At 44.6% G+C, this 24,855-nt stretch overlaps 1 protein-coding gene across 1 annotated transcript in view; it reads right to left on the bottom strand.

Moving 5' to 3' along the window:
* Positions 1-972: 972 nt before the first annotated feature.
* LOC140399924 (neuroblast differentiation-associated protein AHNAK-like) overlaps positions 973-24,855 on the bottom strand; it is an 84,874-nt gene continuing 60,991 nt past the window's right edge. The window contains exon 5 of the mRNA XM_072489406.1: positions 973-24,154. Coding sequence (XP_072345507.1) covers positions 2,462-24,154 — 21,693 coding nt within the window. The 3' untranslated portion in view covers positions 973-2,461. The remainder of the gene's footprint in view (positions 24,155-24,855) is intronic.

Here is a 24,855-nt window from a genome sequence, read left to right as displayed (position 1 = left end):
TCCCAGCCCCTCAGAAAGGCCACACGAGAGGAGATTTTTTTTTTTTTTGCAGTCAAATTGAAAGATTTCAGATTTTGCAAACCCTTCCCTGCCTCCCAACGGAATCAAGCCCGAAAGTTGAAATGGTGCTAATAAGGGTGGGAACTGGTTTGGTCGACCTTTTTCCCTTAGTGAAAAATTTAGGTGGGAACGGTTAGGTAGTAGTCCTTGTGTCCATTCCATGTGTTAGAGATGACATTCGCTGCTTGAACTCTCACCTTGTTATGAACAGCGGAAATTACCCTGCGGGACCTTTATCCAAAAAGATAAACATCCCACAGTTCCAACTTTCTGCGACCTCCACGGGGAAGGCGCCCATCCCTCTTATGTTAATGGCCACCTGGGGATTTTGGATATAATTAATTACAGGGGCCATACCGGATGGCAGAAGTTTGACAATGCCCTGCTTCTGGTAGCAGGTTCCAGAAATCTCAGGGGCCTAGGTGTTGGAAGGCTGCTTGCCGACAGAGGGACTACGGACAGATCCAATGCTCCCCTCGTTAAACTTCCACCAGAACTCATGGAGTCGTGTCCTGAGCCAAGCGTAAATTATTCTTTTCTCACCCCAGTCCCACTTCCTATCGCTCAAATCAAAGATTCAGCCTTCCACGGTAGCACACTGGTTAGCACTGCTGCTGCACAGCGCCAGGGACCCGGGTTCGATTATCGGATTTGGGTCGCCGTCTGTTCTCCCCCGTGTCAGCGTGGGTTTCCTCCGGGTTCCTCCCACAAGTCCCGAAAGACGTGCTTGTTAGGTGAATTGGACATTCTGAATTCTCCCTCCATGTACCCGAACAGGCGCCGGAATGTGGCGACGAGGGGATTTCCACAATAACTTCATTGCAGTGTTAATGTAAGCCTACTGGTGACACTGATAAAGATTAATATTATTATTTGGATAAGAAAACTGAGAATACGGAGACAAGACCAGTCTTTGATTCAGGGTAATGAACAATTTATTTGATTTTTACAAGGTACACACTTGCCTTACATTCCCATTGTCTACTGTTTGCAGTCAAAGTGCAGACAGAATTATAAAGAAAAGTTCTATTAACAACACTTTTGAGTGGAACAAAAGAAAATAGTAAGGAAAACCAAGCAAAGTCACAATTTTCTTTGTAATTTGTAAAAAAATAAAGGAAAGTGTTTGCTATGTTACTGGGAGTATTGGTGCTACCTGTGGATTTGAGACAAGGCGGGACGTTGCCGCAGCGCTCTCGCATTCGGCCCGGCAATGCTCGTAAATCGAACACCGCAGGCTCCTTCGTTGGGCTGCCCGTACTTGCGGGCAGCGGACCTGTGTTCCAAGACCAGCCAATCCATCCTGAAACTTCCGCACGAGGCGCTGCGTTTATTGGCCAAGCCGGACTGCCGGGAAGGAAGGGGAATTGCGGGGAGAAAGCCGGAGGGGGTTTGGGGGCGGGGGGGGGGGGGGGGGGGGGCGCAAGATGGGAGTATTAGAAGTGCAACAAAATTGGACGTTTAATTTTTAAGTGTTTCATATATTTTAACACGCGCTCTCCGCTCCAACTCGAGCGATTCCCCGGGGACTTGACTTTGTCGTGGCTTTGGCAGAAAGGAGACGGGGGGTAATAGATTACAGCAGCAGCAGCACCACGAGAGAAGGAGTGGGTTGGGGGGGGGGGGGGGGGGGGAGGGTGTATGGCGGTGGAGAGGAGGGTGGCATTAACATTCACAGTGGAAACACGCCCTGACTAGATCCAGAGACAACAGTAACACATTTCACAAAGTAGAAGAATTTAAGCTATCCACAATAGATTTTTTTTTTGCCTCTTAATTTACCGGGGAAAGGAAATTGGCCAAACCCCTTTGCTGGCTATAGGGCACCAAACTGCTGGATGAATTGAGCCTGTTCTGGCCATTGCCAGATTGCACCGTACATAGTTAGAATGGCATCTATCTATTTGTCTAACAGACAACTTAAATTCTTCCTCTCCAACTGGCTTTGCGTTGGTCTTGCTCAAATCATTAATCAGTAAAACCTCTCGTAGATTAGCTGCAATTCCATTGAATAAAATAAGCTGGAGAGCGCACCAGTGATTACATGTTTTAACACCACCATTTTACCAGTATATGAAAATAACAAACCATTAGATAGAAAATATAACAAAATAGTTTTTTTCTCCTGCTAGTAGGCTATTGCTTTCAGCTCATAGTAATAGAACTTTAGTTTTGTTGTATTAGCTGGTACAGAAGTGTTCTGAACTATCTGCAGGTCAGATCTGGCTATGGTTCAATTCCTTGCATTGTAAAAAAAAACAATGGCTCAACAGTTTTAAATACTCCATCCTATTTTTGACCTGCCAACGAGATAGGCGTTAGACCTCCACGCCGTGGCTTTTATCAGCTAAAGGTAATGCAGTTAATTTCTATTTACAAGGACTCGTCTCTATTTACAGAATTATTCTTTGTTTTTGTTGATGTTCAGTTCTACCTTGGGAAGGCGGAATCCCGCTCTCGCCCCACTCTCGCTGCTCGACGAGGAGGACAGACGGGACTTCTTGGAAACGAGAGATATTCCGCTGCCCTCTCCTGCTGCCTCGCCCTCACCCAGGGTCACCTCGTAGGAGCCCTTCGACTTGGCCCCGAAGCCCCCGAACGTTCCAAATTTCAGCTTCGACTTTTTGCCCTTGGCCCCCGCCGCCCCTTCCCCAAGTTCTATCCTGCCCTTCGGGGAAGTCGGCGAATGTTCATGCTCGTCGCTCAGAGACGACGACCTATGGCGCTCTGACTTCTTGCCCCTGAATAACGAGAAATCCAGCGTGCCCGACTTCCCTTTCGGGGAGGCGCTTACGTCCAGGCCAGGACCTTTGCCAGATGCTGCCACCTCTGCACCCTCCATCTCAATGTCACCGAATCCCAGGCTACCCTTCGAGCCCTTCACATCAATCTTTGGTCCAGATACGCTGAATTCACCCTCTGCCCCTTCAGCACTACTCTTCCCTTTCGACTTGGAAAAATTAAATTTGGGAATTTTAATTTTGCCCTTCTTCACCTTGACGCCTGAACTTTCCACCTCACCTTCTGGCAGGCTGACACTTGCCTGCGGCCCTTTAATGCTGCTACTCGCACCTTGTGTGCTTGAAGCATTTAGCTGACCTGAAACACTGGCTCCCGTTGTCATTTCTGGTCCTTCCAAACACAGCCCCTTTATTTCAAATTGAGAATGTTTGAATTTAGGTATTGTCATTTTATGCAATGGAATATCAAGCTCTGCTAGTGTTGCTTTAATATCTGCACTTGCGTCAGGAGCTTTGACGCCAAGCTCTGGACCCCTCGTGTCACCTTTGAAACCGGAGATACCAACACCTCCTTTTATCGTAGGGCCTTTTGCACCAAACTTCACATCTGATACGCCAAAGTCTATATCTCCCTTCATGTCTCCCGCAAACCTTGGTTCAGAAAATCCTATGTTAGCTTTTGGCACATTGAAATCAACACTGGGACCTTTTCCTTTTAAACCACCAAAGTTGATGTCTGGCATATCCATTTTCATATCTGGCCCTTTAACGTCTACTTTAGGGCACTTTATGTCAGCATCGATCTTTGGGCCAGAAAGATCCGCAGCCAGATTTCCTTCTAGTTTAGGTTCCTTCACACTAATGTTGAAATCAGGTGCAGAGACCCCTCCTATCTTCTGTCCTGCAAGCTTTACCTGAGGCATCTTTAGCTTACCCCCTCCACCTTTAATGCCAATATCTGCGGCACCAACATCTATATTAGGACCTTTGACATTCACATCTGGTCCTCTAAAGTCTCCTTTGATATCTGGGCCGAAAATATTGACATCACCTTTTAATTGTGGATTCTTTAAATCTATGTCCAATTTAGGTGACGAGATGCCAACTGATGGCGTCGCATTCTGGGGGCCTTTGAATTTACCACCTGCGTTTATGTCCACATCAGGAGCCTCAAGATTTGCATCAAAACCCACTGTCTTAAGATCACCTCCTATCTTTGCAGTATGTATGCCGAGATTCAGATCAGAACCTTGCAGTTTAGAACCTGAAACATTCATTTCAGGCATCTCCAACTTTCCTTCTGCACCCTCAAAATTGATATTGGGCATCTTAAAATCCAACTTTGGTCCCTTCACATCTACTTGAGGTGATTTGATGTCACCTTTTAGATCAAAGCCGGGGGAACTGACTTTGGGTCCTGAAACTTTCAATGATGGCATCTCAAAACCTGATCCTTTAACTTTAGCATCGTGTCCGCCAATGTTTACGCCGGGCGCACCAATTTTGATATCTGCTGACGGTACGTTAAAGTCAGCATCTAGCTTTGGTCCAGAAAGATCTGCCTTTGGAAGGCTGATATTAACATTCATATCTGGCCCTGTTGCTTTGTGATCTACCCCAAAGCTGGGGAATTTCAGTTTGGGCATTTTCAACTTCCCTCCTACACCTTGACCTGACGTATCTAGGTTAACACTTGGCCCTTTGATATCACATTCCATTGTTGGGTCAGATACACTAACGTCACCTTTAAGACTTGGTCCTTGCAAATGTAGATCTGGAGCAGAGATCTTGGGTTGAAGATCAATACTGGGTGCAGCAATGTGAACTCCGGACCCTTTAATTCCACCCTCTAATTTGGGTGCGCCGAGTTCAACGTCCACACCTGAACCTTTGAATTTCGGTCCCAAAATATTGAACTTTGGCTTCTTCATTTTCATTTTTAATTTGTCTTCTGGTTTATCAATGTCCACATTGGGAGCATCAACGTCAAAATCTATTTCTGGTCTCTTTATGTCGACCGTCGGTCCTGTTACATCTCCTGATAGATCACCTTTCAGATTTGTGCCCTTTAGATTAACATCTAAATTCGGTCCAGATGTTTTTGGCGACTTGATGTTCACCGAAGGCAATTTTAATTTTGTCCCTTTGGCTTTGAAACCAGGTCCTTCCAAGTCAATGTCGGTGTTGACATCTATGCCTGGTCCTTTGATATCAACATGTGGACCTTTTATGCCTGCAGTTGAAACATCGATATCAGGCGCTTGTAGATCTCCTTCAATCGTTGGACTAGGTATATCACCTTTGAATTTTGGCGATGCCAAGTCAAACTCAACATCTGGAAACGACAGCTTCATTTTTCCAAATCGTGGTTTCTTTACCTTCGATGGCTTGACGTTTAATTGTCCATCAGATGATCCAAGGCTTACATTTAGATCTGGGGGATAAATATCTGCATCTGGCTTGGATAAATCAAGGTCACCCTTTGGAACGGTCACCCTCACATCTCCTGCAGGTTTCTTTGATTTGATATTAAATTTAGGCATTTTAAATTTGCCCTTTTTCCCTTTGGTGCTAATGTTCAGGTCCGGTGAATCAACATTCAAATCTACGTCAGCACCAGATATGTCCAGAGACGGAGCATTTATGTCTCCTTGTGGTCCTTTAGTTCCGAATCCAAATTTAGGTTTCTTAATTTTGGGCATTTTCAGATGCGCTCCGTGACCATGTGCATCCATTTCGGGTCCACGTACATCGATACCTACACTTGGAGATTTAACATCGGCAGTACCTTCCAGTTTGGGGCCCTTCAAGTCAAAATCCATGCCTGGGGAAGATATATTGGGAGCTGAAATGTTCAAAGAAGGCATTGAAATCTTGTGCCCACTCCCTTTTGCGTCAGGGCCTTCAATCTTCAGGTCAGGTCCCTCAATGTCTACTTTGGGGCCTTTAATATCAAACTCCGGGCCTTTTACGTCACTCTCCACATTAATGTCAGCAGCGATACCACCACTTGTCAGGTCAGGACCTTTAAGCCGAAGATCAAAATTCGGGGGTTTCATTTTGGGTAATGAGATATTGAAGCCTGGCATTTGAAATCCAGGGCCTTTAATTTTACCATCAGCATCCACATCTACGTCGGGAACCTCAACTCCACCTTTTATCTTTCGGCCAGATAGATTGACATCTGTATCAGGAAGGGTGGCATCAAAGTCCAGATCAGGTCCTTCTAATTTAGATCCACCCATTTTGAAAGTGGGTACTTTAATTTTTGGCATGCGGAACTGTCCATGCGCACCCTCCAAGTCAACATCTGGAGTCTCCAGACCAATCTGTGGACCTTTAATTTCTCCCTCTATATTTGGTGAAGAGAGACCAATGTTCTGATCACCCTTAATTTTGGGGCCCTGGAAATTCAAATCAAAGTCAGGAGCTTTAATATGCGGAAAACCTATTGAAGGCATGGAAATCATAGGCCCACTTCCTTTAACACCAGGTCCATCAATATCTACTTTGGGCCCTTTAATGTTCAAATTTTGGCCTTTGATGTCATGCCCCATATGAATACCAGGAACATCAACATCCCCTGACAGTTTTGGACCTTTCAGCTCCAGATCCAAATCAGGTTTTGTAATCTTTGGTCCAGAGAAACTGATTCCAGGTTTTTTAAATTTCGGGCCTTTGAGATCACCCTCCAGACTAACATCAGGGACATTAACATCCCCCGACAATTTTGGACCTTTGAGCTCCAGTCCAAAATCAGCTTTTGGGATCGTCGGTCCAGCGATATTGATTTTTGGCATTTTAAATTTAGGGCCCCTAATCTTACCAGAACCACCGTCAACATCTAGATCTACATCAGGTACATCAACAGCGCCTTCTATCTGTGGTCCAGTTAGATTGATATCACCCTCAGGAAGATTGGCATCAATGTCTAGACCTGGTCCTTCTAATTTACCTCCACCCATTCCGAAGCTGGGCATTTTGAATTTGGGCATATGAAACTTTCCACTGGGACCTTTAATGTCAGCCTCAGGAACATCAACATCTACTTTGGGGCCTGTGATTTCACCCTCTATATTCGCAGAAGGAAGACCAATTTCATGGTCACCTTTCAATTTTGGGCCTTTAAGCTCCAAATCAAACTCTGGAACATGCATGCTGGGCAGCTTCATAGAAGGCATTGCAAACTTCAGGCCGCTTCCTTTGACATCAGGGCCCTCAATATCAACTTTGGGACCTTTAATACTCACATTTGGGCCTTTGAGATCACCCTCCAGATTAAGATCAGGAATGTCAACATCTCCGCTCACTTTTGGACCTTTGAGATGCACATCCAAGTCAGGTTTTTTGATCTTGGGTCCTGAAATGTTGAACTGCGGCATTTTAAATTTAGGGCCTTTGGTCTTCCCAGAACCTCCAATATCTAGATCTACATCGGGTACATCAACACCGCCTTCTATCTTTGGTCCAGTTAGTTTGACATCTCCCTCAGGAAGATTGGCATCAATGTCTAGATCAGGTCCTTCTAATTTACCTCCACCCATTCCAAATCTGGGCATACTGAATTTGGGAAAATGAAACTTCCCACTGGGGCCTTTAATGTCAGCCTCTGGAACATCAACATCTACCTTGGGCCCTTTGATCTCACCCTGTATATTTGCAGAAGGTAGACCAACATCATGGCCACCTTTCACTTCGGGGCCTTTCAGATGCAAATCAAAGTCAGGAGCCTTTATTTTTGGTATTCCTATGGAAGGCATTGACATCTTGAACCCGCTTCCTTTGGCATTGGGTCCCTGGATATTCACATCTGGGCCTGTGAGATCACCCTCCAGATCAATGTCAGGGACAGCAACATCTCCGCTGATTTTTGGACCTTTGAACTCTACATCAAAATCAGGTTTTTTGATCTTGGGTCCTGAAATATTAAATTGTGGCATTGTAAATTTTGGACCTTTGATTTTGCCTCCTTCAATATCTAGATCTACATCGGGTACATCAACATCGCCTTCTATCTGTGGTCCAGTTAGTTTGACATCTCCCTCAGGAAGATTGGCATCAATGTCTAGACCTGGTCCTTCCAATGTACCTCCCCCCATTCCGAAGCTGGGCATTTTGAATTTGGGCAATCGAAACTTCCCACTGGGGCCTTTGATGTCAGCCTCTGGAACATCAACATCTACTTTGGGACCTTTGATTTCACCCTCTATATTTGCAGAAGGAAGACCAATTTCATGGTCACCTTTCAATTTTGGGCCTTTAAGATCCAAATCAAACTCTGGAACATGTATACTTGGCAACTTCATAGAAGGCATTGCAAACTTCAGGCCGCTTCCTTTGACATCAGGTCCCTCAATATCAACTTTGGGAGCATTAATATTCACATCTGGGCCTTTGAGATCACCCTCCAGATCAATGTCGGGGACACCAACATCTCCGCTGATTTTTGGACCTTTGAACTCTACATCAAAATCAGGTTTTTTGATCTTGGGTCCTGAAATATTAAATTGTGGCATTGTAAATTTTGGACCTTTGATTTTGCCTCCTTCAATATCTAGATCTACATCGGGTACATCAACATCGCCTTCTATCTGTGGTCCAGTTAGTTTGACATTTCCCTCGGGAAGATTGGCATCAATGTCTAGACCTGGTCCTTCTAATTTCCCTCCTCCCATTCCAAATCTGGGCATACTGAATTTGGGCACATGAAACTTCCCACTAGGGCCTTTGATGTCAGCCTCAGGAACATCAACATCTACTTTGGGACCTTTGATTTCACCCTCTATATTCGCAGAAGGAAGACCAATTTCATGGTCACCTTTCAATTTTGGGCCTTTAAGATTCAAATCAAACTGTGGAACACTTACACTGGGCATTTTTACAGAAGGCATTGCAAACTTCAGGCCGCTTCCTTTGACATCAGGGCCCTCGATGTCAACTTTGGGACCTTTAATATTCACATCTGGGCCTTTGAGATCACCCTCCAGATTAACATCTGGGACGTCAACATCTCCGCTCACTTTTGGACCTTTGAGATGCACATCGAACTCAGGTGTTTTGATCTTAGATCCCGAAATGTTGAAATGTGGCATTTTAAATTTAGGGCCTTTGGTCTTCCCAGAACCTCCAATATCTAGATCTACATCGGGTACATCAACACCGCCTTCTATCTTTGGTCCAGTTAGTTTGACATCTCCCTGAGGGAGATTGGCATCAATGTCTAGATTAGGTCCTTCTAATTTACCTCCACCCATTCCAAATCTGGGCATTTTGAACTTGGGAAAACGAAACCTCCCACTGGGGCCTTTAATGTCAGCCTCAGGAACATCAACATCTACCTTGGGCCCTTTGATCTCACCCTGTATATTTGCAGAAGGTAGACCAACATCATGGCCACCTTTCACTTCGGGGCCTTTCAGATGCAAATCAAAGTCAGGAGCCTTTATTTTTGGTATTCCTATGGAAGGCATTGAAATTTTGAACCCGCCTCCTTTGGCATTGGGTCCCTGGATATTCACATCTGGGCCTTTGAGGTCACCCTCCAGATCAATGTCAGGGACAGCAACATCTCCGCTGATTTTTGGACCTTTGAACTCTACATCAAAATCAGGTTTTTTGATCGTGGGTCCTGAAATATTAAATTTTGGCATGGCAAATTTTGGACCCTTGATTTTGCCTCCTTCAATATCTAGATCTACATCAGGTACATCAACATCGCCTTCCATCTGTGGTCCAGTTAGTTTGACATCTCCCTCAGGAAGATTGGCATCAATGTCTAGACCTGGTCCTTCCAATGTACCTCCTCCCATTCCGAAGCTGGGCATTTTGAATTTGGGCAATCGAAACTTCCCACTGGGGCCTTTGATGTCAGCCTCGGGAACATCAACATCTACTTTGGGACCTTTGATTTCACCCTCTATATTCGCAGTAGGAAGACCAATTTCATGGTCACCTTTCAATTTTGGGCCCTTAAGATTCAAATCAAACTCTGGAACATGTATGCTGGGCATCTTTAGCGAAGGCATTCCAAACTTCAGCCCGCTTCCTTTGACATCAGGGCCCTCGATGTCAACTTTGGGACCTTTAATATTCACACCTGGGCCTTTGAGATCACCCTCCAGATTAAGATCAGGAACGTCAAAATCTCCGCTCACTTTTGGACCTTTGAGATGCACATCCAAGTCTGGTTTTTTGATCTTGGGTCCTGAAATGTTTAATTGTGGCATTTGAAATTTAGGGCCTTTGATCTTTCCAGAACCTCCAATATCTAGATCTACATCGGGTACATCAACACCACCTTCTATCTTTGGTCCAGTTAGTTTGACATCACCCTCAGGAAGATTGGCATCAATGTCTAGATCAGGTCCTTCTAATTTACCTCCACCCATTCCAAATCTGGGCATACTGAATTTGGGCATATGAAACTTCCCACTGGGGCCTTTGATGTCAGCCTCTGAAACATCAACATCTACTTTGGGACCTTTGATCTCACCCTCTATATTTGCAGAAGGAAGACCAATTTCATGGTCACCTTTCAATTTTGGGCCTTTAAGATTCAAATCAAACTCTGGAACATGTATGCTGGGCATCTTTAGAGAAGGCATTCCAAACTTCAGCCCGCTACCTTTGACATCAGGGCCCTCAATGTCAACTTTGGGACCTTTGATATTGATATCTGGGCCTTTGAGATCACCCTCCAGATTAAGATCAGGAACGTCAAAATCTCCGCTCACTTTTGGACCTTTGAGATGCACATCCAAGTCAGGTTTCTTGATCTTGGGTCCTGAAATGTTGAATTGTGGCATTTGAAAATTAGGGCCTTTGATCTTCCCAGAACCTCCAATATCTAGATCTACATCGGGTACATCAACACCGCCTTCAATCTTTGGTCCAGTTAGTTTGACATCTCCCTCAGGAAGATTGGCATCAATGTCTAGATCAGGTCCTTCTAATTTACCTCCACCCAGCCCAAATCTGGGCATACTGAATTTGGGTAGATGAAACTTCCCACTGGGGCCTTTAATGTCAGCCTCAGGAACATCAACATCTACCTTGGGCCCTTTGATCTCACCCTGTATATTTGCAGAAGGTAGACCAACATCATGGCCACCTTTCACTTCGGGGCCTTTCAGATGCAAATCAAAGTCAGGAGTCTTTATTTTTGGTATTCCTATGGAAGGCATTGAAATCTTGAACCCGCCTCCTTTGGCATTGGGTCCCTGGATATTCACATCTGGGCCTTTGAGATCACCCTCCAGATCAATGTCAGGGACAGCAACATCTCCGCTGATTTTTGGACCTTTGAACTCTACATCAAAATCAGGTTTTTTGATCGTGGGTCCTGAAACATTAAATTTTGGCATTTTAAATTTTGGACCCTTGATTTTGCCTCCTTCAATATCTAGATCTACATCGGGTACATCAACATCGCCTTCTATCTGTGGTCCAGTTAGTTTGACATCTCCCTCAGGAAGATTGGCATCAATGTCTAGACCTGGTCCTTCCAACGTACCTCCTCCCATTCCGAAGCTGGGCATTTTGAATTTGGGCAGTCGAAACTTCCCACTGGGGCCTTTGATGTCAGCCTCTGGAACATCAACATCTACTTTGGGGCCTTTGATCTCACCCTCTATATTTGCAGAAGGAAGACCAATTTCATGGTCACCTTTCAATTTTGGGCCTTTAAGATTCAAATCAAACTCTGGAACATGTATGCTGGGCATCTTTAGCGAAGGCATTCCAAACTTCAGCCCGCTTCCTTTGACACCAGGGCCCTCAATGTTAACTTTGGGACCTTTAATATTCACATCTGGGCCTTTGAGGTCACCCTCCAGATTAAGATCAGGAACGTCAAAATCTCCGCTCACTTTTGGACCTTTGAGATGCACATCCAAGTCTGGTTTTTTGATCTTGGGTCCTGAAATGTTTAATTGTGGCATTTGAAATTTAGGGCCTTTGATCTTTCCAGAACCTCCAATATCTAGATCTACATCGGGTACATCAACACCACCTTCTATCTTTGGTCCAGTTAGTTTGACATCTCCCTCAGGAAGATTGGCATCAATGTCTAGATCAGGTCCTTCTAATTTACCTCCACCCATTCCAAATCTGGGCATACTGAATTTGGGCAGATGAAACTTCCCACTGGGGCCTTTGATGTCAGCCTCTGGAACATCAACATCTACTTTGGGACCTTTGATTTCACCCTGTATATTTGCAGAAGGAAGTCCAATTTCATGGTCGCCTTTCAATTTTGGGCCTTTAAGCTTCAAATCAAACTCTGGAACATGTATGCTGGGCATCTTTAGAGAAGGCATTCCAAACTTCAGCCCACTACCTTTGACATCAGGGCTCTCGATGTCAACTTTGGGACCTTTAATATTCACATCTGGGCCTTTGAAATCACCCTCCAGATTAAGATCAGGAACGTCAAAATCTCCGCTCACTTTTGGACCTTTGAGATGCACATCCAACTCAGGTTTTTTGATCTTGGGTCCTGAAATGTTGAATTGTGGCATTTGAAAATTAGGGCCTTTGATCTTCCCAGAACCTCCAATATCTAGATCTACATCGGGTACATCAACACCGCCTTCTATCTTTGGTCCAGTTAGTTTGACGTCTCCCTCAGGCAGATTGGCATCAATGTCTAGATCAGGTCCTTCTAATTTACCTCCACCCATTCCAAATCTGGGCATACTGAATTTGGGCATATGAAACTTCCCACTGGGGCCTTTAATGCCAGCCTCAGGAACATCAACATCTACCTTGGGCCCTTTGATCTCACCCTGTATATTTGCAGAAGGTAGACCAACATCATGGCCACCTTTCACTTCGGGGCCTTTCAGATGCAAATCAAAGTCAGGAGTCTTTATTTTTGGTATTCCTATGGAAGGCATTGAAATCTTGAACCCGCCTCCTTTGGCATTGGGTCCCTGGATATTCACATCTGGGCCTTTGAGATCACCCTCCAGATCAATGTCAGGGACAGCAACATCTCCGCTGATTTTTGGACCTTTGAACTCTACATCAAAATCAGGTTTTTTGATCGTGGGTCCTGAAACATTAAATTTTGGCATTTTAAATTTTGGACCCTTGATTTTGCCTCCTTCAATATCTAGGTCTACATCGGGTACATCAACATCGCCTTCTATCTTTGGTCCAGTTAGTTTGACATCTCCCTCAGGAAGATTGGCATCAATGTCTAGACCTGGTCCTTCCAATGTACCTCCCCCCATTCCGAAGCTGGGCATTTTGAATTTGGGCAATCGAAACTTCCCACTGGGGCCTTTGATGTCAGCCTCTGGAACATCAACATCTACTTTGGGACCTTTGATTTCACCCTCTATATTTGCAGAAGGAAGACCAATTTCATGGTCACCTTTCAATTTTGGGCCTTTAAGATTCAAATCAAACTCTGGAACATGTATGCTGGGCATCTTTAGAGAAGGCATTCCAAACTTCAGCCCACTACCTTTGACATCAGGGCTCTCGATGTCAACTTTGGGACCCTTAATATTCACATCTGGGCCTTTGAGATCACCCTCCAGATTAAGATCAGGAACGTCAAAATCTCCGCTCACTTTTGGACCATGGAGATGCACATCCAAGTCAGGTTTCTTGATCTTGGGTCCTGAAATGTTGAATTGTGGCATTTGAAAATTAGGGCCTTTGATCTTCCCAGAACCTCCAATATCTAGATCTACATCGGGTACATCAACACCGCCTTCAATCTTTGGTCCAGTTAGTTTGACATCTCCCTCAGGAAGATTGGCATCAATGTCTAGATCAGGTCCTTCTAATTTACCTCCACCCAGTCCAAATCTGGGCATACTGAATTTGGGTAGATGAAACTTCCCACTGGGGCCTTTAATGTCAGCCTCAGGAACATCAACATCTAACTTGGGCCCTTTGATCTCACCCTGTATATTTGCAGAAGGTAGACCAACATCATGGCCACCTTTCACTTCGGGGCCTTTCAGATGCAAATCAAAGTCAGGAGTCTTTATTTTTGGTATTCCTATGGAAGGCATTGAAATCTTGAACCCGCCTCCTTTGGCATTGGGTCCCTGGATATTCACATCTAGGCCTTTGAGATCACCCTCCAGATCAATGTCAGGGACAGCAACATCTCCGCTGATTTTTGGACCTTTGAACTCTACATCAAAATCAGGTTTTTTGATCGTGGGTCCTGAAACATTAAATTTTGGCATTTTAAATTTTGGACCCTTGATTTTGCCTCCTCCAATATCTAGATCTACATCAGGTACATCAACAGCGCCTTCTATCTGTGGTCCAGTTAGTTTGACATCTCCCTCAGGAAGTTTGGCATCAATGTCTAGATCAGGTCCTTCTAATTTACCTCCACCCAGTCCAAATCTGGGCATACTGAATTTGGGCATATGAAACTTCCCACTGGGGCCTTTAATGTCAGCCTCAGGAACATCAACATCTACCTTGGGCCCTTTGATCTCACCCTCTATATTTGCAGAAGGAAGACCAATTTCATGGTCACCTTTCAATTTTGGGCCTTTAAGATTCAAATCAAACTCTGGAACATGTATGCTGGGCATCTTTAGCGAAGGCATTCCAAACTTCAGCCCGCTTCCTTTGACATCAGGGCCCTCAATGTTAACTTGGGGACCTTTAATATTCACATCTGGGCCTTTGAGGTCACCCTCCAGATTAAGATCAGGAACGTCAAAATCTCCGCTCACTTTTGGACCTTTGAGATGCACATCCAAGTCTGGTTTTTTGATCTTGGGTCCTGAAATGTTTAATTGTGGCATTTGAAATTTAGGGCCTTTGATCTTTCCAGAACCTCCAATATCTAGATCAACATCGGGTACATCAACACCACCTTCTATCTTTGGTCCAGTTAGTTTGACATCTCCCTCAGGAAGATTGGCATCAATGTCTAGATCAGGTCCTTCTAATTTACCTCCACCCATTCCAAATCTGGGCATACTGAATTTGGGCATATGAAACTTCCCACTGGGGCCTTTGATGTCAGCCTCTGGAACATCAACATCTACTTTGGGACCTTTGATTTCACCCTGTATATTTGCAGAAGGAAGTCCAATTTCATGGTCGCCTTTCAATTTTGGGCCTTTAAGCTTCAAATCAAACTCTGGAACATGTATGCTGGGCATCTTTAGAGAAGGCATTCCAAACTTCAGCCCACTACCTTTGACATCAGGGCTCTCGATGTCAACTTTGGGACCTTTAATATTCACATCTGGGCCTTTGAAATCACCCTCCAGATTAAGATCAGGAACGTCAAAATCTCCGCTCACTTTTGGACCTTTGAGATGCACATCCAACTCAGGTTTTTTGATCTTGGGTCCTGAAATGTTGAATTGTGGCATTTGAAAATTAGGGCCTTTGATCTTCCCAGAACCTCCAATATCTAGATCTACATCGGGTACATCAACACCGCCTTCTATCTTTGGTCCAGTTAGTTTGACATCTCCCTCAGGCAGATTGGCATCAATGTCTAGATCAGGTCCTTCTAATTTACCTCCACCCATTCCAAATCTGGGCATACTGAATTTGGGCATATGAAACTTCCCACTGGGGCCTTTAATGCCAGCCTCAGGAACATCAACATCTACCTTGGGCCCTTTGATCTCACCCTGTATATTTGCAGAAGGTAGACCAACATCATGGCCACCTTTCACTTCGGGGCCTTTCAGATGCAAATCAAAGTCAGGAGTCTTTATTTTTGGTATTCCTATGGAAGGCATTGAAATCTTGAACCCGCCTCCTTTGGCATTGGGTCCCTGGATATTCACATCTGGGCCTTTGAGATCACCCTCCAGATCAATGTCAGGGACAGCAACATCTCCACTCATTTTTGGACCTTTGAACTCTACATCAAAATCAGGTTTTTTGATCGTGGGTCCTGAAACATTAAATTTTGGCATTTTAAATTTGGGACCCTTGATTTTGCCTCCTTCAATATCTAGATCTACATCGGGTACATCAACATCGCCTTCTATCTGTGATCCAGTTAGTTTGACATCTCCCTCAGGAAGATTGGCATCAATGTCTAGACCTGGTCCTTCCAATGTACCTCCCCCCAATCCAAATCTGGGCATTTTGAATTTGGGCAATCGAAACTTCCCACTGGGGCCTTTGATGTCAGCCTCTGGAACATCAACATCTACATTGGGACCTTTGATCTCACCCCCTATATTTGCAGAAGGAAGACCAATTTCATGGTCACCTTTCAATTTTGGGCCTTTAAGATTCAAATCAAACTCTGGAACATGTATGCTGGGCATCTTTAGAGAAGGCATTCCAAACTTCAGCCCACTACCTTTGACATCAGGGCCCTCGAAGTCAACTTTGGGACCCTTAATATTCACATCAGGGCCTTTGAGATCACCCTCCAGATTAAGATCAGGAACGTCAAAATCTCCGCTCACTTTTGGACCTTTGAGATGCACATCCAAGTCAGGTTTTTTGATCTTGGGTCCTGAAATGTTTAATTGTGGCATTTGAAATTTAGGGCCTTTGATCTTCCCAGAACCTCCTATATCTAGATCTACATCGGGTACATCAACACCACCTTCTATCTTTGGTCCAGTTAGTTTGACATCTCCCTCAGGAAGATTGGCATCAATGTCTAGATCAGGTCCTTCTAATTTACCTCCACCCATTCCAAATCTGGGCATACTGAATTTGGGCATATGAAACTTCCCACTGGGGCCTTTGATGTCAGCCTCAGTAACATCAACGTCTACTTTGGGACCTTTGAATTCACCCTCTATATTTGCAGAAGGAATACCAATTTCATGGTCACCTTTCAATTTTGGGCCTTTAAGCTTCAAATCAAAGTCTGGAACATGTATGCTGGGCATCTTTAGAGAAGGCATTCCAAACTTCAGCCCGCTACCTTTGACATCAGGGCCCTCAATGTCAACTTTGGGACCTTTGATATTGATATCTGGGCCTTTGAGATCACCCTCCAGATTAAGATCAGGAACGTCAAAATCTCCGCTCACTTTTGGACCTTTGAGATGCACATCCAACTCAGGTTTTTTGATCTTGGGTCCTGAAATGTTGAATTGTGGCATTTGAAAATTAGGGCCTTTGATCTTCCCAGAACCTCCAATATCTAGATCTACATCGGGTACATCAACACCGCCTTCTATCTTTGGTCCAGTTAGTTTGACATCTCCCTCAGGCAGATTGGCATCAATGTCTAGATCAGGTCCTTCTAATTTACCTCCACCCATTCCAAATCTGGGCATACTGAATTTGGGCATATGAAACTTCCCACTGGGGCCTTTGATGTCAGCCTCAGGAACATCAACATCTACCTTGGGCCCTTTGATCTCACCCTGTATATTTGCAGAAGGTAGACCAACATCATGGCCACCTTTCACTTCGGGGCCTTTCAGATGCAAATCAAAGTCAGGAGTCTTTAATTTTGGTATTCCTATGGAAGGCATTGACATCTTGAACCCGCCTCCTTTGGCATTGGGTCCCTGGATATTCACCTCTGGGCCTTTGAGATCACCTTCCAGATCAATGTCAGGGACAGCAACATCTCCACTCATTTTTGTACCTTTGAACTCTACATCAAAATCAGGGTTTTTGATGTTGGGTCCTGAAACATTAAATTTTGGCATTTTAAATTTTGGACCCTTGATTTTGCCTCCTTCAATATCTAGATCTACATCAGGTACATCAACAGCGCCTTCTATCTGTGGTCCAGTTAGTTTGACATCTCCCTCAGGAAGATTGGCATCAATGTCTAGACCTGGTCCTTCTAATTTACCTCCACCCATTCCAAATCTGGGCATATTGAATTTGGGCAATCGAAACTTCCCACTGGGGCCTTTGATGTCAGCCTCTGGAACATCAACATCTACTTTGGGACCTTTGATTTCACCCCCTATATTTGCAGAAGGAAGACCAATTTCATGGTCGCCTTTCAATTTTGGGCCTTTAAGATTCAAATCAAACTCTGGAACATGTATGCTGGGCATCTTTAGTGAAGGCATTCCAAACTTCAGCCCGCTTCCTTTGACATCAGGGCCCTCGATGTCAACTTTGGGACCCTTAATATTCACATCTGGGCCTTTGAGATTACCCTCCAGATTAAGATCTGGAACGTCAAAATCTCCGCTCACTTTTGGTCCTTTGAGATGCACATCCAAGTCAGGTTTTTTGATCTTGGGTCCTGAAATGTTTAATTGTGGCATTTGAAAATTAGGGCCTTTGATCTTCCCAGAACCTCCAATATCTAGATCTACATCGGGTACATCAACACCGCCTTCTATCTTTGGTCCAGTTAGTTTGACATCTCCCTCAGGAAGATTGGCATCAATGTCTAGATTAGGTCCTTCTAATTTACCTCCACCCATTCCAAATCTAGGCATACTGAATTTGGGTAGATGAAACTTCCCACTGGGGCCTTTAATGTCAGCCTCTGGAACATCAACATCTACTTTGGGACCTTTGATTTCACCCTCTATATTTGCAGAAGGAAGACCAATTTCATGGTCACCTTTCAATTTTGGGCCTTTAAGATTCAAATCAAACTCTGGAACATGTATGCTGGGCATCTTTAGAGAAGGCATTCCAAACTTCAGCCCGCTACCTTTGACATCAGGGCCCTCGAAGTCAACTTTGGGACCCTTAATATTCACATCAGGGCCTTTGAGATCACCCTCCAGATTAAGATCAGGAACGTCAAAATCTCCGCTCACTTTTGGACCTTTGAGATGCACATCCAAGTCAGGTTTTTTGATCTTGGGTCCTGAAATGTTTAATTGTGGCATTTGAAAATTAGGGCCTTTGATCTTCCCAGAACCTCCAATATCTAGATCGACATCGGGTACATCAACACCGCCTTCTATCTTTGGTCCAGTTAGTTTGACATCTCCCTCAGGCAGATTGGCATCAATGTCTAGATCAGGTCCTTCTAATTTACCTCCACCCATTCCAAATCTGGGCATACTGAATTTGGGCATATGAAACTTCCCACTGGGGCCTTTGATGTCAGCCTCAGGAACATCAACATCTACCTTGGGCCCTTTGATCTCACCCTGTATATTTGCAGAAGGTAGACCAACATCATGGCCACCTTTCACTTCGGGGCCTTTCAGATGCAAATCAAAGTCAGGAGCCTTTATTTTTGGTATTCCTATGGAAGGCATTGACATCTTGAACCCGCCTCCTTTGGCATTGGGTCCCTGGATATTCACATCTGGGCCTTTGAGGTCACCCTCCAGATCAATGTCAGGGACAGCAACATCTCCACTCATTTTTGGACCTTTGAACTCTACATCAAAATCAGGTTTTTTGATCGTGGGTCCTGAAACATTAAATTTTGGCATTTTAAATTTTGGACCCTTGATTTTGCGTCCTCCAATATCTAGATCTACATCGGGTACATCAACACCGCCTTCTATCTTTGGTCCAGTTAGTTTGACATCTCCCTCAGGAAGATTGGCATCAATGTCTAGATCAGGTCCTTCTAATTTACCTCCACCCATTCCAAATCTGGGCATACTGAATTTGGGCATATGAAACTTCCCACTGGGGCCTTTGATGTCAGCCTCAGGAACATCAACATCTACTTTGGGACCTTTGATTTCACCCTCTATATTTGCAGAAGGAAGACCAATTTCATGGTCACCTTTCAATTTTGGGCCTTTAAGCTTCAAATCAAAGTCTGGAACATGTATGCTGGGCATCTTTAGAGAAGGCATTCCAAACTTCAGCCCGCTACCTTTGACATCAGGGCCCTCAATGTCAACTTTGGGACCTTTGATATTGATATCTGGGCCTTTGAGATCACCCTCCAGATTAAGATCAGGAACGTCAAAATCTCCGCTCACTTTTGGACCTTTGAGATGCACATCCAACTCAGGTTTTTTGATCTTGGGTCCTGAAATGTTGAATTGTGGCATTTGAAAATTAGGGCCTTTGATCTTCCCAGAACCTCCAATATCTAGATCTACATCAGGTACATCAACACCGCCTTCTATCTTTGGTCCAGTTAGTTTGACATCTCCCTCAGGCAGATTGGCATCAATGTCTAGATCAGGTCCTTCTAATTTACCTCCACCCATTCCAAATCTGGGCATACTGAATTTGGGCATATGAAACTTCCCACTGGGGCCTTTGATGTCAGCCTCAGGAACATCAACATCTACCTTGGGCCCTTTGATCTCACCCTGTATATTTGCAGAAGGTAGACCAACATCATGGCCACCTTTCACTTCGGGGCCTTTCAGATGCAAATCAAAGTCAGGAGTCTTTAATTTTGGTATTCCGATGGAAGGCATTGACATCTTGAACTCGCCTCCTTTGGCATTGGGTCCCTGGATATTCACATCTGGGCCTTTGAGATCACCCTCCAGATCAATGTCAGGGACAGCAACATCTCTGCTGATTTTTGGACCTTTGAACTCTACATCAAAATCAGGGTTTTTGATGTTGGGTCCTGAAACATTAAATTTTGGCATTGTAAATTTTGGACCCTTGATTTTGCCTCCTTCAATATCTAGATCTACATCGGGTACATCAACAGCGCCTTCTATCTGTGGTCCAGTTAGTTTGACATCTTCCTCAGGAAGATTGGCATCAATGTCTAGACCTGGTCCTTCCAATGTACCTCCCCCCATTCCGAAGCTGGGCATTTTGAATTTGGGCAATCGAAACTTCCCACTGGGGCCTTTGATGTCAGCCTCTGGAACATCAACATCTACTTTGGGACCTTTGATCTCACCCTCTATATTCGCAGAAGGAAGACCAATTTCATGGTCACCTTTCAATTTTGGGCCTTTAAGATTCAAATCAAACTCTGGAACATGTATGCTGGGCATCTTTAGCGAAGGCATTCCAAACTTCGGCCCGCTTCCTTTGACATCAGGGCCCTCGATGTCAACTTTGGGACCTTTAATATTCACATCTGGGCCTTTGAGATTACCCTCCAGATTAAGATCAGGAACGTCAAAATCTCCGCTCACTTTTGGACCTTTGAGATGCACATCCAAGTCAGGTTTCTTGATCTTGGGTCCTGAAATGTTTAATTGTGGCATTTGAAAATTAGGGCCTTTGATCTTCCCAGAACCTCCAATATCTAGATCTACATCGGGTACATCAACACCGCCTTCTATCTTTGGTCCAGTTAGTTTGACATCTCCCTCAGGAAGATTGGCATCAATGTCTAGATCAGGTCCTTCTAATTTACCTCCACCCATTCCAAATCTGGGCATACTGAATTTGGGCATATGAAACTTCCCACTGGGGCCTTTAATGTCAGCCTCAGGAACACCAACATCTACTTTGGGACCTTTGATCTCACCCTCTATATTTGCAGAAGGAAGACCAATTTCATGGTCACCTTTCAATTTTGGGCCTTTAAGCTTCAAATCAAAGTCAGGAGTCTTTATTTTTGGTATATCTATGGAAGGCATTGACATCTTGAACCCGCCTCCTTTGGCATTGGGTCCCTGGATATTCACATCTGGGCCTTTGAGATCACCCTCCAGATCAATGTCAGGGACAGCAACATCTCCGCTCATTTTTGGACCTTTGAACTCTACATCAAAATCAGGTTTTTTGATCATGGGTCCTGAAACATTAAATTTTTGCATTTTAAATTTTGGACCCTTGATTTTGCCTCCTTCAATATCTAGGTCTACATCGGGTACATCAACAGTGCCTTCTATCTGTGGTCCAGTTAGTTTGACATCTCCCTCAGGAAGATTGGCATCAATGTCTAGACCTGGTCCTTCCAATGTACCTCCTCCCATTCCGAAGCTGGGCATTTTGAATTTGGGCAATCGAAACTTCCCACTGGGGCCTTTGATGTCAGCCTCTGGAACATCAACATCTACTTTGGGACCTTTGATTTCACCCTCTATATTTGCAGCAGGAAGACCAATTTCATGGTCACCTTTCAATTTTGGGCCTTTAAGATTCGAATCAAACTCTGGAACATTTACACTGGGCATTTTTACTGTAGGCATTCCAAACTTCAGGCCGCTTCCTTTGACATCAGGTCCCTCGATATCAACTTTGGGACCTTTAATATTCACATCTGGGCCTTTGAGATCACCCTCCAGATTAAGATCAGGAACGTCAAAATCTCTGCTCACTTTTGGACCTTTGAGATGCACATCCAAGTCAGGTTTTTTGATCTTGGGTCCTGAAATGTTTAATTGTGGCATTTGAAATTTAGGGCCTTTGATCTTACCAGAACCTCCAATATCTAGATCTACATCGGGTACATCAACACCGCCTTCTATCTTTGGACCTGTTAGTTTAACATCTCCCTCAGGAAGATTGGCATCAATGTCTAGACTTGGTCCTTCTAATTTACCTCCACCCATTCCAAATCTGGGCATACTGAATTTGGGCACATGAAACTTCCCACTGGGCCCTTTAATGTCAGCCTCTGGAACATCAACATCTACCTTGGGCCCTTTGATCTCACCCTGTATATTTGCAGAAGGCAGACCAACATCATGGCCACCTTTCACTTCGGGGCCTTTCAGATGCAAATCAAAGTCAGGAGTCTTTATTTTTGGTATTCCTATGGAAGGCATTGACATCTTGAACCCACCTCCTTTGGCATTGTGTCCCTGGAAAGTCACATCTGGGCCTTTGAGATCACCCCCCAGATCAATGTCAGGGACAGCAACATCTCCGCTCATTTTTGGACCTTTGAACTCTACATCAAAATCAGGTTTTTTGATGTTGGGTCCTGAAATATGAATTTGCGGCATTTTAGATTTTGGACCCTTGATTTTGCCTCCTTCAATATCTAGATTTATGTCGGGTACATCAACACCACCTTCTATCTGTGGTCCAGTTAGTTTGACATCTCCCTCAGGAAGATTGGCATCAATGCCTAGATCTGGTCCTTCTAATTTACCTCCACCCATTCCAAATCTGGGCATATTGAATTTGGGCACATGAAACTTCCCACTGGGCCCTTTAATGTCAGCCTCAGGAACATCAACATCTACCTTGGGGCCTTTGATGTTTCCCCCTACATTTGAAAACGGGCGATCAATACCATGGTCAGGTTTCACGTCTTGGCCTCTAAGATTCAAATCAACACTTGGAACATTTACGTTGGGCACAGTTATGGAAGGCGTTGAAAATGTCACTGTGCTTCCTTTGACACCAGGTGCTTTGGGGAGTTTAGGACGTTTGACATTCACACTTAGGCCTTGAAGATCACCCCCTAGGTTGACATCAGGGGCGGCCACATCTCGAGTAAAGTTGGGATCTTTGAGATCTAAATCAAATTCAGAGCTTCTGATTGCGGGACCCGAGATATTGAATTTTGGACCTTTGATGCCACCGTGCAGATTGATGTCGGGTGCGTCAATGTCATGTTCCACTGTTGGACATTTCTGCTGCTCATCAATATCGGGCGTTGCTATCCGGGGTGTGGATACATTGAATCCTTGCGTTTTGACTTTAGGACCTTTGATTTCGCTGACAAACCCTCCTGCCACAGGCATTTGAATGCCGCCTGCTATTTTTGGCCCAGACAGCTTAATGTTTGCCTCAGGAAATTTAGTACTGATGTCTAGATCTGCTCCATCGACTATTGTGCACTTTTTCGTAACTTTGGCATTGGGAATTTCCTTTGCATCTGAAGCTGAAACATTGAAGTTTGCTGCCTTCATTTTGACATTTAGTCTCCCATCTTGTGTGTTGAATCTTGAACCATCAAGGTACATTTTCGACGTTTGAACATCAATCTTTGGACCTTTGAAATCACCACGATATCCAGATATATTAAGATCAGCGTCAGTCGTCGGGGAAGAGATGACTGTTTTTGCTCCACTTGTACTGATATCAACAACTTGACCTTTGACAGTTGTCTTTGGGACCGTGATATCGAGGTCCGACGTTTGCACTGTTCTTCCCCCTCCTGCTATGTTCATCTGCGGCATGTGGAAAGTAGCCTGGCCATGCTCCGTGTCCGGCCCAGCTACCTCTACAACTTTCGTCTTCACAATGTGCATTGTGTGCGTCGTGCGCTTGCCGTCTCCCATTTGGAATTTCAGCCCTTCCGCGCCGGGGAGATTAAGATCTACATCCATCTCCGGCGTTTCCAGTTGGGGCCCTGATCGCTCAATGGTGACTTGCTCATACCTCGGAACTTTTATTTTAAATTCTGGATTCTGGATGTCCATGTCGGTCATGACCGTCGCACCATGCGTATGAATTGTACGCGTAATAACCTTTCTGGTGATATGTACATTGGAAAATCTGTCACCTTGATCTGACGCTTCCGCACCATCCTCTGACTTCAGACGGGGCTTGATTTTGGTTCTGAAAATCCTCTGGTAGTCTTCGTCATCTCCACTCTAGAAGAGATATCAAAATTCTGGTTGTCACATCCAACTTTTCTTTTAAATATTCTTATTCTCTTTTTTCACATTTTCTCCCAAATGTACACGCATTTATCAGTAACGAATGCAATGTCAATCCCCATATCAATAACGACAATCCCATCGTCCCACCAAACCCCCAAACATTAGCCCGCATGCGAACAAACAAATGACAAAAAGGAATCAGGAATCACCCATACAGTCCCTCTCCCCCCCCCCCCCGCCTAATGTTCGATGTTATCCAATTCTCAAAAATGCATAATGAATAACGCCCATGACTTGTAGAACCCCCTCCATCCTTCCCCTCAGTTCAAATTTGACCTTTTCAAGCGCCAAGAATTCCAGCAGGTCCCCCCGCCATGTCAGGGCACAGGGTGGAGAGGTTGATCTCCACCCAAACAGGATCCGCCTTCGGGCAATCAACTAAGCGAAGGCTACAACATCCGCCTCCGCGCCCGTTTCCAACCCCGGCTGGTCCGACACCCCGAATATGGCCTCCCGAGGGCCCGGGTCCAGTTTCACGTGCACCACTTTAGAGATTACCCGAAGAAACCTCCTTCCAGTAATCCTCCAGCGTCACATCCACTTTTGTGCTTATTTTGTTTTTATTTAAGACCAATTGCCACGTCCAGAACAGTAAAGTCCCAGTTTCAGGCCTGTGCTGAGCTAGCCAATCT

Source organism: Scyliorhinus torazame, chromosome 24 (genome assembly GCF_047496885.1).
Source record: "Scyliorhinus torazame isolate Kashiwa2021f chromosome 24, sScyTor2.1, whole genome shotgun sequence".
NCBI classification, from domain to species: Eukaryota; Metazoa; Chordata; class Chondrichthyes; order Carcharhiniformes; family Scyliorhinidae; genus Scyliorhinus; species Scyliorhinus torazame.
Note: the sequence above shows the minus strand (reverse complement) of the source record. Positions and strands in the feature narration are given on the sequence as shown.